A 13,256-nucleotide genomic window follows, 5' to 3' on the forward strand; every position below is an offset into this window, starting at 1 on the left:
CCGTTTGTTTCTGATTTATGTAAACAGTATGGTAGATGGAATGAACAGTTATGCAAGTCTGTTTGCTGGCAATGCTGAGATCATGTGGAGAGTAGAAGTTGAAGAAGACTGTAAAATGCTGCAGGAGGACCTGGATAGGATTCATGATTGGAGCCGGATGTGGGAAGTCAAAAAAAAAAAATGGAAATGGGTAAAAGTACCAAAAGACCATCACTGAGTTAATTGATGGGTAATGAACTAATCACAAAAGTGAGAAAAGAGAAGTACTTGGGAGCGCTGGTCCAGGATAACTTGTCACCTGAAAAACACATTACCAGTAACAAGATAGAGACGTATTATCTTTTGACCAACATAAGAATAGCATTTCATTACATGGATGAGGAGATAATTAAAAAACTGATAGTGGCCATGATCCGTCCCAGGTTAGAATATGCAGCAGTAGTGTGATCCCCACATAAAAAGAATTTTATAAACAAGATCGAGAGAATACAAAGAACAGCAACCAAGATGGCCCCTAGCCTGGCAAGTCTATTGAACAAAGAAAGGCTGGAAAATCTAGACTTGCCTTTCTTGAAAGAAAGGAGAGAGAGGGACTACATGATTGCAGTGTTCAGGGCCATGATGGAAGTAGAAAAAATTGACAGAGAAGATCTGTTTGTATGGGATGGGAGAGTAACAAGAGGACATGGAATGAAACTGAAAATGCTAAGTTGCTTGAAGGATATCGAGAAATATAGTTTTCCACACTGATGCATAGACTTGTGAAATAGCCTGGACAAAGAGATTGTCCAGTCTAAAAACTTAAACGAGCTCAAAGCAAAATTTGGACTCCATGAGTGTAGCTCATTTCCTGTATATCACAACTAGGTAAATACACACACATATTCATTTGTAGTCAGCTTCCCATTAATATGTGTCGTTTAAACTTTGTGATATATTGTATCTTCTTTCAGGCTTCTTCCATTGTACAAATGCTGGACACATCCCCCTGACATTACCATCTTCGCGTGTCAATGATGGTGTGTGTGACTGTTGTGACACCTCTGATGAGTATGCATCTGGAGCGGGGTGCATAGATGCTTGCCGTGAGCTGGGTCGAGCTGCACGAGAAGAGGCAGCCAGGCAACGGGAGGAGAGAGCGCGAGGCTACCACTTAAGGGAGGAGATGGTGGAGGAAGGACGCAAGAAGAAGAAGGAGGTTGAAGTATGTTGGAAGAGTTTCACTTGCTCATGCTTATGTCTTGCATTTTCTGTATACTGTATTTTACAGTAACCGCGGGCATCTGTTGCTTTTGGTTTTAACATTACTATTAATTTTGATGCCCTTTTCCAGTTTACAGTACAGTACCATTATTTGTCAACAAAAATCTGATAATTAGTATTTTGGGACCATAAAATGTAAATAAGTGAGCAGTATGGGTGTTAAATATAGTAGTTGCATTTCCTGGAGGAAATAAATTTTTACCATGGCCTGGTAGGACTATCACTACATTTCGAGAGATGTATTATTATTATTATTTTTTTTTTCCATTTCTACACGTGATATTCATCTACACTAACTTATAGTGGCAGTATGTGGTGTTTCAAGTGGTTATGAACTTTATTTTGGTGTTTTCAGCATATGTTAGTTATTAGTATCCTTTAGTGCACCAATCCCCTAATCCATGGGAATGTGTCCCTGTTAAACCTGTGTTGTTACATGTTCACCTAACATTATGGTTTAAGACAGTGAAGACCCACATTTTGAACAGGCTTTCTTCTTCTTCTTCTTCTTCTTTTTTTTTTTTTAATAAGGACTTGAATATTTCACTAGTTATAGTATACAGCTTACGTATCAAGAAATGAACATTCCCCCCCCCCACCTCTAATATCACACTCTGTTGTATGATAAATTGAATCCTTTACTATACCAGTACTGCATATGCTACAGGTAATGATTTTGATACATTACCCAGCCATACATATAGCTCTCCAGGACAAGACTCACACTCACCCTCTTTCTTATAAAAAGAGTTTTATTTCCCCAGGCCAAGATAGAAGAACTAAAGAAAGAGAAGGAAGAGGCAGAGGCTGTCAAAGCTGAGAAGGAGGAAATGAAGAAAACAGTAGAAGAGCCTGAGAAAGAAGCTCTGGAGAAGTATCATGCATTGGAGAATGACAGGAAGGCACAAGAGGAAGCTGAGAGGAAGGAGAAGGAAGACCAGGAGGCAAGAGAAGCTTTCCAACACCTCGATAATGATGGGGATGGTTTTCTAACCATAGAGGAACTCCTGTCACGCCAGACATTTGACACTAACAGGGATGGCCAGGTGACTGAGGACGAGGCCAGGGTGAGTATAATAGTGTTTCTGTGTTACCATCAGCTTTAAATTTATTGATGCAGGGTTGGGTGGTCAAGAGAAAATTAATATGTAATGGCACTTGAAAGTGAGTGAAATCCAGTTTCAGTTATTTAATGTTTTTGCGTTAGAGTTCAGAGTGCAACTGTTGTCATCCCTGCTTTGTATAAGAGGATGGGATGGGCAGACTTAAAACAGTCGGGTGTAACAGAAGTGCCGGTTTCCAAGAAAAAGAATAGGATCACATGATATTTATTTAGTAAAAACTAACTCCACCTCTTCAGTTAATCATGGGAGGAACTACAAGAAATGATAGGTGACCTGAATGAATAGTCTGAAGGTAGGCTTGAAAATGAATATGAAGACAAAGGTTATGTTTCACAGCCACACCTGTACCCATCCAATACAAAAAGGAGATGAAGAACTAGTGTGTGTTAAGGAATACATATATCTAGGGCAGGCATTTCAGACAGACCCAGTCCATGACATTGAAATCAAGTGTAGAAGGAATGGAATGGAGGGCTTTTGGCTAACTAAGTAACTAGAGGAAGGATAAGCATTTACCATTATGCCAATAGAAAAGGTTATATATGTTACTAACTTATGGATAAAAAATGTGGAGTCTAACAAAATCCTTGGAACATAAACTTAGGAGGACTCATAGAGGCATGGAAAGGATTATGTTCAGGGTCACATAGAGAGAGAAAAAGAACTTCATGGGTGAGAGTACAAATGAAAGTAGAGGGTATTAAAAAAAAAGGGGGGGGGGGGGACCTGGGCAGGTCACTTTCTTCATCTAACAGATAACAGATGGACAACCAGGATAACTGAGTGGCAGCCCAGAGATGGAAAGGAAGAGGCAGGCAAGACAACATAGAGATGAGATTTGGAGATTTGCTAGGATTAGATGGAACAGGTTATCAGCCAACTGGTCAGTGTGGAAAAAGATGGGAGAAGTCCTTGTCCTGCAGTGGACTGATTCAGGCTGATGATTATGAACTTTGCCAAGTGCCTGATACTTGTTAAGTGGGACCCAACATTATGTTTATATTTAGAGACCACTGACCATGCTAGTATGTGTAGTCTTTAGTTTCTGGTGGAAGCTCTCTTATGTTGTGATCTTGAGCCAGTTTCTTTATGAGTCCTCTAGCCTGGAGGTCACCATGCAGAACCTCAACCTGTGTTTTTAATGGTCTGCTTCTGTGCACTTCCACATTCACAGTGCATATGCAACAGTCATTTCTCTCATAACAAGGTGCATATGCAACAATTACTGTCACTTTTACCATTTTAAACTGGAATTTTATGTACATACATAACTTGTACCCCTTGAGCTGCTTCATTTACAATCTTTCATTCTTCACTGGGAGTAGAATAGCTCAGTGGTAGCACTCACGCTTCATGACCATAGGGTTGGCAGTTTGAGCCCGCACCAGGGTAGCATATTTTTGATGAAAGATATGATTGTCTCTCCAAGGGTCTCTCCTTGCCTGCAGAGCTGTATGGTTCATTGTTCCTAGCTTGGGGGATTCCCTGTCTCATTCCTTTCTGTCATTCATGATCCATCAGCAAAGTACAGTAGTTCCTTTACATCATTGATGCACAGTCGTACGTGACCTCGTACATATCACACCTTCCCATTCATCTTTATCTCATACAATGCTATCATAACATACCTTGCATTCTTGAAAACATTCACTACATCTGCATTTTCATTCATTATTCATATCCCTCACATTCCATATGGCTATGTGAACCAGTTTGCTTTTCCTGGACCCTGGGCTGCCAAGGGATCCAGGTCCAAGGCTTAACATCTTGCATGAATGTTTTCTACTTCTTTGTCCTCATGGGCTGATGAAATTATTATTTAATATTTTTTATTTTATTTTATTTTTGTCCTTACAGGCTGATGTTGGAACATATACAGTACTTGGCTTTATCAGGTATTCACACTTAGTATTGAGCTTGCTACTCTTTCATTTATACTGTACTTAAGAATTGTTCAGTATTGCCATTTATGTACTTATTGACCAAAAATCCAATACCATATTCCGTCTTTCTTGTTTGCCTCTGTAGCACACCAGTGTGATCATCGGACAGTTCTTAATATGCCATTTTAACTCTTCCATTACTGCATGAAAAACATCCAAGTTAACTGCACTAGCAGGAGTTTGACTAATGTAGGTCCCAAGATTTAGTTTCCAAAGACGGCTAGATTGTGATACCCGATTCTTTGGACTCCTTTTTCATAGGAGGTCTGACATGTGCCATGGCCGATTGCTCCATTTCTGCTGGGGAGCAGGAGCCATTATTTGACAGAACTTGTAGTGGTTTAGGTGTAGGTTTGAGCTGGTATGTTGCAGGGCCAGCTCAGCTTACTAGGAAAAGATTACATCCATATCATCACCAGTAGTAACAACACTGCAACCCTTGCCCCCACTTTTGTTTAACATATTTCACCTTCATTCAATTCTTCTTTCAGTTCTACCTCGGACAAGAAGACACAATGAGCCAGGAGACATTCCTGGCATCTGGTTGGGCCATGATGCGTCCAGTCTACCTCATGGATAAGCGCATGTTCACTCCACCCTCAACCACACCTGTCCCAGATCCCTTTGATGAGCTCACACCTCCACCACCTGTGTTTGATGAAGAGGTGAGGTGTTTATGTTTTTTCGTGTTATTGATATTTCGTGTCTGGACATTGCTACTCCTCACCCTGCCCTAGGGTGGGAAAGGAGGTCCAGATGATGATGTTGGTTGTGTATTATTTTGTTGGTTAAATTTATATTCATGGGTGATATACCAAAGACAGTACAACAGAAGTCTTTTTGCAGACTAGAGTAGAATAAATGAATAGAAAGAGCTCTGTAGTGGAAAGTAGATAGAATGTCTCTCCAAGGAACTTATATTTTTGTTATTTGGTTTCAGGCAGGATAGTTGTGTTTTCAGAGTGGTTGGACCTTTGAGAGTAGTAATAGATGGGAATGTGATTATGTTAAGCTGTGGAGCATGATTCACAACTCAGGCTTTGCCAAACAGACCTGCACTGAGAAGGTTAACAAACTGTGTACAGCATTAATATACAGTAGTTAAGTGTGGACAGCAGAAGAAAAAATAAGGCTTCAGGTGAGAGCTTTTGAGAGAGGTTGCCTCAAAACAGAAGTGCCAAGAGTTTGGGGGTCAGTTGATGAATTTGGCAGATTTATGAGCATTGTATCATGGAGGTGGTTGATGTTGGGGACATATGGAGAAGAATGCTATACTCTTGAGTTGATAATATAGTCTGTTTTACTGGACACTGTTGATATTTATCTTGCTGATGCCTCCTGAAAACTACCCCTCAATCAGTGACCATGACAAAACTCTCCTAGGTGCTCAGTTCTTTCACCTTTCGTTTGCATTCATAGCTATTCCCTTTCCAACTCTCTCACAGATTGATTGGCTTTCTTTTTGCAACTGAAGATCTGCCTCTTCTAGCATCACCCTTTTCCTTATAACATTTTCCCTTACTGTTAACAAGTTATATACCACTACAAGTGTTTTCTGTGTCATCCACATTAAAAAACACACTGTATGCCTCCTACCATTTCCTCCAAATAAATCTTTATATGCTTAACTGTTATGCAGTTTGTACTCCAGTTTTTGGTTATAAGAAGCTCATCTCAGTTATTTGAATTTTCAGTGGCAGAGGACAGAGTGACTTGGAGGCACTTTGTTTATGGCCACCCCATGGGGACTGTGGTGTCCATTAATAGCTAGACAGATGTTCACTCACTGTCCACATCTTGCACCCATAGAGTTGGTAACAGGACTTCAACCCTCTGTGCCCTCTTCACTTCCATACAAGCCAATGCCATTTCCAGACTACTAATTGGTTTTCTAGTCACTCCATCACAGGTGCTATCTCTGTTACTTCACCATCTCTTCATCAGTACATGCTTGATACTGCTGTGATTTTTTTTTTTTTTTAATCAGCCCCATTTATTTGTGGAAAATTTGGTTCAAATGATGATGATGTGCTTTGGCCACAAGAAGAGACTGGGAACTGAAAATAATTTATTTGCTGTAACAGTAAGGGGTGAAGAAAAAAAAAAAACAATTAATTGGAAGGACAAGGGTGATGCAATGATCCATATCATGTATGAAGGCTAGTGTGCTCTGTGAGGTGCCATTATAGAAGAAACAAAAATGCCTCAGTTTTTTTTTTTTTTTCCAAGGCCACTCCTCACAAGATGCCAGATATAATGCAGTTGTGCAAAATATTCTTTGTGTGTGTGTGTGTGTGTGTGTGTGTGTGTGTGTGTGTGTGTGTGTGTGTGTGTGTGTGTGCATATTGTAACATCATCATCATCATCATCCGGACCTCCTTTCCGACCCCAGGGCAGGGTGAGGAGTACCAATGTCCAGACAGCCCAAATTTTACCCAATCCAATGGGCCACGCTTCCATTCATTCATCATTCAAGCCCCTGGAATCCTGGCTCTATTGGATACACAAAAAACATTCACCATGTTCTGTAGCTTCACACAATCATATCAAGAGTCAATCCAGACGCTGCCATGTTAAAGAGGGGTGCCAAAATCCCTGATCATGCGCTTCTCCTCACAACACTCATCCAGCCAGCGCGATCTCCTGTCAGTTCCCTAGCCTTACCGACTTCCAAACCTCTCTTCCTCACACATTCATCCACCATATCTTTCCACCTTCTCCTTGGCCTTCCTCGCCTCCTCCCTCCTTCGAATTCGCTCAGATATACTTTTTTCACCACTCTGTTGTTATCCATTCTCTCCACATGGCCATACCATCTCAGTACACTCTCTTCGATGCTGGTGTCCATTGACTTGCTCGCTCCGCATCTTTCACGAATTACATAACAAGTTAACATTTTTTTATTTACACGCTAGGTGAACACTGAATAGTTAGTGACTAGTATACGGCCCAGTTGTAGTAGCAGTTTCATTCTAGATGAACTGTAATAGTGGTTGAAGTAACAGTAGTTGTAGTACAATAATAATGAGTTTATTGGTAACTGTAATTGGAATATACAGTAGACTCTTGCTATAAGGGACTAATTGGGGGAAAGCTAAATCCGGTAAAGCCGATAGTCCGTTATATCTGAGGGTTCCACATTGAGGTGGGATTTAAAGCACATGTTGAAAAATAAATGAGTACCGTTCAATAGCATATTCTAGAACTAAAAATGTAAACCATACCCATTTTACACTAACTTGGCTCATAATTTCACCCTTTTGCAGTTTATTTCACAGCCTTGTCATAGCAAGTATTACTATAGTTTCGTATTACAATCCAGCAGTCACAATGGGGAGAGAGCAATTTCAGGCCAGGTAGGAAACACACGTATTGCAACCCAGTGCGGTTCATTTAACGAAGGACACTTCGTTATTGCTAACGAAAGTTCCGATATCTGCTATATCAGGGTTTGTCATAGCAGGAGTTTACTTATTATTTCAATACAGTACTGTACTGTACTCTGGTTAGTGGCACTGTGGATACAAGCATGTTTGTTTCATGTTGGGTGTAAATACTGTTTGTGGGGTTAGATATGATTCCAAGGTATTTTTACAGTCAGTCTCTTGTAAGTCTTCTTTGTTAGTTTCATTTTTTTGGTACAGTATTAACTTGGCAATAAATTACAGAAAGTTTTCTTTTTTTTAGTGCAGTATTCAACAGTAAATTACTGTACAGAAAAATTGCCTATCACAGGTCCATTGCTGCCTTCAGAGCTATTCTGCCAGTTTCCCACAGTTTGCAAATCCAGTTGTGTGGAGAAAGTTGTGATACCGTATTTTAAAACACATCCCAGATATTTAATGAGGACTGTCTGTACTGCACTACACATCTCATTTGAGTAGGCTTGCCACTGTATTGTATAGTCCCTAACCCTTTAAGTGCCAGGTTGCAACCACTCAGCCTGCCAATATGAACCTCCCCTTGTTCCCTCCACCACCACAGGATAATTACAGCAGTGATGATGAGGAAGAGGATGACTATGACCCAAGCACAGACCCTGAGGTATCTGTCTCCTGGTAACCATGTTGTCACTGTGTGCTTTGGTTCTGGTGCTTGGCCATGTGTACTGCCCTTTCAACATTCTGTCTCCTTTGCTCTAATGTTGCTGGTGCCTGCTCTGCCCATTCGATTTTGTCTGTTTTGCTCTCTGCTCTGCCCCTTTTGATTTTACAAATGCTTTGCTGTAGTGTCACTCCTATGTGCTCTGTTAGTTTAATGTCTGCATTGCCCTAGTGCCAGTACTCTGTGCTCTGCCCTTTCCATTATGTCTGCTTTCCTTAGTGTTACTTTTCTACCACACTTTTTTTATTGTCCTTTTGTCTTCTCCTGCTGGTGCAATTCTGTGATCTGCTTTTATTATTATCTGTCTGCCTTGCCCCAATCAGCCCTGCAGTGCAGTGATGTTTTTTAATCCTATCCTTACAGTGGCATCTTTTTCATTTCATCTTTGTTATCTAAAGGTGCTTTTGTTTAAGGAACACATCTCAAGAGTGCAGTAGTTAATGAAAGCTGTATGTAACTCCTCCACTTGGGATAAGTATCTCAAGCTGAATATAATATTTGGAGATACCATAAAGTTGACCTAAATACATTAAAGTAAGAATCAGAGTTACAAAAATGTCATGGATGGTAATGTAGGGGATAAATATATTCTTGCTACCTCCAGGTGTTTATACCAAGCTTAGGAGAGATCTTTCTCAAAGAAAAGTTATTCTGCCTGTACCATCCTTTTAACCCCTTCAGTTTAAAGATTATGTTTTCTTATTTTATTCCTGCTACATTCAGACAATTTTCTTTAGCTTCTGAGAGACCTTTTTTAGTGGAAGTCAGTTTGCCTTTAAGCCCTTCAATACAGTATCTTTAATACTATTCCTGCTACTTCCAAACAATTTTACACAGGTTTAGCAAGACCCCTAGTAGTTAAGGAGTTAAATCTCTTTCCTCATTGCATTGTTAATTCTTTCGTACAGGATTAATTTATCCTTACCAACTCTTAGATTATTTTATTCACCATAAAAGAGACCCATTGTATAGGAGTTACTGTAATTTGTACTTTGTTTAGAGTCCTTACAGTATTTGGCTGATGGATAGTGTTTTTGCTTTAAGGCTTCCTGGTGTCTTTCCTTACTTTCTTTACAGTCATGTATTTCTTTTGGTGTTCCTTCCATTCCCTGATATATATTTATTTGTTCTTGCCACCACCTGATGATTTTGCTAAACTTTGGGAGACACCACATGCACCATAAGAGATGGAAACAATCTCTGTTAGGCTCCTCTGCTATTGTAAGTCTTGAAAATAAGTAAATAAGCAAGTAAAAATAAATCAGTTGGTAGTAAACAGGTCTCCCTGATGCTAAAAATAGTCATCAGTTGGTAGCAAAAAATTAAATACAGAAGCCATTCGCTGGCTGAACAGGTTTACCTCTTCAGCCGAGTGATGTGTCTTCCTAATAATCAGGACACTGCCAAAAGATATTACTCATTTCAAGGGAGGTTTTTTAGTGAAGGGATCAGTGAATGCGGTATTTAACCTCTTCAGTCACAAGTCTCTCCTAGCCTGAGTAAAACCATTTGGAGATAGCAGGAATAATTCAAAAATAAGATGTCCTCTAACTGAAAGGGTTAAGATGTACTTTATTCAGGTGAGAATGTTTTGGACTTCTTTGCTCCTCTTCCGGGCTGGTGATAATCTTACTTTGTGTTGCTGTGTTTGTTTGGTTTTGCAAGTGGAATGGAAGCAGCTTATTTATTTATTTATTTATTTATTTTATTTTTTTATGCCCTATCATTCCCCTTCTCTCTCCTTCACCTACCCTAACCACTGCTTCCTAATTCCTTCCTCTCGTGGCCTTCATTATACAGCTCTTTAATTTAAAATTAGCCTATTAAATGGCAATCTTTTTTTCTTATAATTATTGTATAGTGCTAGTTAACTGTTGGACATACTGTCTTAACATTTTTGGTGTATTAGTTGCAGCAGGAAAAAGGGTTGAAGAATTTGGCTTCAGTAATTCCCATGTTATATTGTTTCCTGTGCATTTTAACTAACATCAGTTATTAAAGAGGTGGTGATACAATGGAGAAAGATTGTGTGAACTGGTTTAGGTTGTGGAATGTTGCATGAAGAATTGCAGGACAGTGCCCAATGATGCAGATTGAGAACTGCAGTACTAGTGGTGCTTTCATCTTAGATATTTTGCGTGTACTGGTATTAGGCTGTAAAAAAAAATTACTGTATATCTAGTAAGAGAAAAAATCACAGACCCTTCCTTGCAGTACACCACAGTGTATTATCTTGAGCTGTTTGTCAGGAGTGTGGTATTGTAGTTCCTTTGTAACTGTGGATAATTTGCAATTCCCTTTTTATATGACTTTTTACTGTTAATATCACAGTGGTCAGAGGTATATTAGCAGTGCTGCTCTTTCCTCTCTTCCTTCCTTCTTTCCTTCCATCCTCTTCTGTCTTTCTTTCCTTCATACTTCCCTCTTCCTTATGCCTACGGGTGACTACACTCCCTCTTCTGTCTTTTTTTCCATCATTCTTACTTCTTCCCTCTGCTTATGGGTGACTACACTGAGTGACAAGCCAAATGGTTTCCTGTACACCAGGAGACCATTTACTACACAGGCTAGTAACCATATAACCAAATTATGGCACCTGATGGTTCAGTGGGTAAGTAGGGCGCTCCAATTGAATTGAGCCTGTGCAGATTTATATCCAAGGGTGGGTTGGGGTTTATTGCTTACGTAATGCCACTTAGGGATGAATGAGGCTGGTCACTATCATCTTAAATGTCAGGACCAACTTGCCCAGCCCCGGGCTCCTATGCCTCTCATGGGACAACACAGGATTACATGATGATGATAATGTTGAGAACATGTATTTGATAAAGTGTTATTCCAGCAAACAAATTTTCATCATTACCAGTTCATGCCTTGTGTATAAAGTTCTTTGCAGTTACACACCACTTTCACCATAGTCAGAACAAAAATGTGAACATTGTGTAAAGTAGTACTATTATTCTCTATAGCAAAACTTCATGAACTGATTGTTTCCTTTCATTTTAGTAAAGTAGTATGAATAAAGTTGTATTTGCTGTCTTTAGAATCTGTAATTGATAGTACAGTATATCATCATCATCAAGACCTGTCTCACCCAAAAATGGAGTGAATTTGTGTATCTCACTTCTGTTAATTGATGGTCTGATCATGGTCAGTCCCTTTTGTCATTTTCTTTTCTTTTTTTTTTTTTTTAAATTTTTGCTACTTCCTCATTATTTTATTAAACCTGAGATGCAACCATTTACTACACTGGGTGGTAACCATATAACGGGTTTCTGGCAGGGTTAAGTGTCCCCCAGATACCCCTATTTAAAATCACTATATTATGGCAAATGTTTTGGAGAGCTCGGAGAACCCAATACTTGCCCAGGATCCCACCCAAATGGGCAGATTCTCATGGCCACATGGAATGTGAGAGGTGTGAATCGGGAGAGTAAGTGGGTGGAAGTGATGAATGTATTCAAGAGTGCAAGATATGTCATGATGGCATTGTGTGAATCTAAGATGAAAGGGTGTGAAGTGGACGAGTGGGAGGGTGTAAAGTGTGTAAGGTCAAGCATGATTGGGTGAGAAAGATGCAAAGAAGGAGTTGCTTTGTTGATGAATGAAGTGTGGCAGAGTGGAATGAGAGATTACAAATCTGTCAGCTCAAGATGTAAGTATGTCAAGTTCAAGTTTGAGAAGGTGAAAATGGCAGTGATTGTAGCATATGCACTGTGTAGGGACAGGAATGAGACAGAGAAAGACAGGATTTGGGATAAGCTGGATGAAGTAGTAGGATAAATGGCCAGGAGTTATAAAGAGATTGCAGTGGGTGATATGAACAGTAGAGTAGGCACTGGTCCTGTTAATGATATGATGGGTAATAATGGAGTACCAGGAGAGAATGATAATGGGAAGTGACTGAAGGACATGTGTCAGGAATGGAGATTGTGCATTTGTAATTCTTATTTTAAACACAAAGATGCATATAAATATATGTGGTATAGAGGGAAAGGAGGTCTAGTTGAAAGGAGCCTGATTGATTATGTGCTCGTAGAGGAATAGATACTGAGTAGTGTTGCTGATACGAGGGGAGTGAGAGGAAAATGTGGAGGTTTGTCAGATCATATGACTGTGGTGTGCAAGATCAAGTTGAGAGGAGTGAGGTGGGCCAGAAGAGAGAGGAGCTATCAAGGAGAGAGACTTCAAGTCAAGAAACTGAGGATCAAAGAAATGGCAGATGAATATAGGGCCAAAGTAGGGGAGGAGTTAGAATCAGTGAACTGGAATGAAATGGATCTGGACTGCATGTGGAATGTATATAGGGACTGCATAGATAGGAATGCTAAAGTGGTGTGTGGTGTGGCAAGAGTAACAGCAAAGAAGAAAGGCACAGCATGGTGGGATGAAGAAGTTAAGAGAGCAGTGGAGGAAAAGAGGAAGAAGTGGCTAGAGTAGGACATGGGTTCATTTGAAATAAGAAAGGAATATATTGACATCAATAAGCACATAAAGAGACTTGTGAAGATGAAAAAGGAGGAGGTAAATGATGATCTAGGAAGAAAAAAGAATTCAAATTTCTCTGAAAATAGGAAGTTATTCTGGAAAGTGGTGTGGAAATGTAGAGGTGACAGTGGAAAGAAATGTGAATGTGTTAAGGATGTAAGTGGGAGATTATTAACCCATGGGGATGAAGTAAGGACCAGATGGAAAGATTATTTTGAAAGTCTGATGAATGGGAATGGAGAGAGCAATGCGACTGTTATCATAATATTGTTTTGGGGGTGTATGGAGAAGGAATGCAATGCCAGGAAACATGACACTCACACAGGTAAAGAAC

The 13,256-nt window shown here is 39.8% G+C and overlaps 1 protein-coding gene across 3 annotated transcripts in view; it reads left to right on the forward strand.

Moving 5' to 3' along the window:
- GCS2beta (glucosidase 2 subunit beta) overlaps positions 1 to 13,256 on the forward strand; it is a 51,599-nt gene that overhangs the window by 13,443 nt on the left and 24,900 nt on the right. For all 3 annotated transcript variants that reach the window (XR_013900314.1, XM_080285597.1, XM_080285598.1), the window contains exons 3-6: positions 954 to 1,204; positions 2,028 to 2,330; positions 4,822 to 4,995; positions 8,315 to 8,374. Coding sequence is in view for 2 of the 3 variants with exons in the window: in XM_080285597.1 (XP_080141723.1) it covers positions 954 to 1,204; positions 2,028 to 2,330; positions 4,822 to 4,995; positions 8,315 to 8,374 (788 nt within the window). In the remaining variant the exon portion in view is untranslated. The remainder of the gene's footprint in view (positions 1 to 953; positions 1,205 to 2,027; positions 2,331 to 4,821; positions 4,996 to 8,314; positions 8,375 to 13,256) is intronic.

Source organism: Coenobita brevimanus, chromosome 107 (genome assembly GCF_032717465.1).
Source record: "Coenobita brevimanus isolate Jiangsu-jjx chromosome 107, ASM3271746v2, whole genome shotgun sequence".
Taxonomy (NCBI): Eukaryota; Metazoa; Arthropoda; class Malacostraca; order Decapoda; family Coenobitidae; genus Coenobita; species Coenobita brevimanus.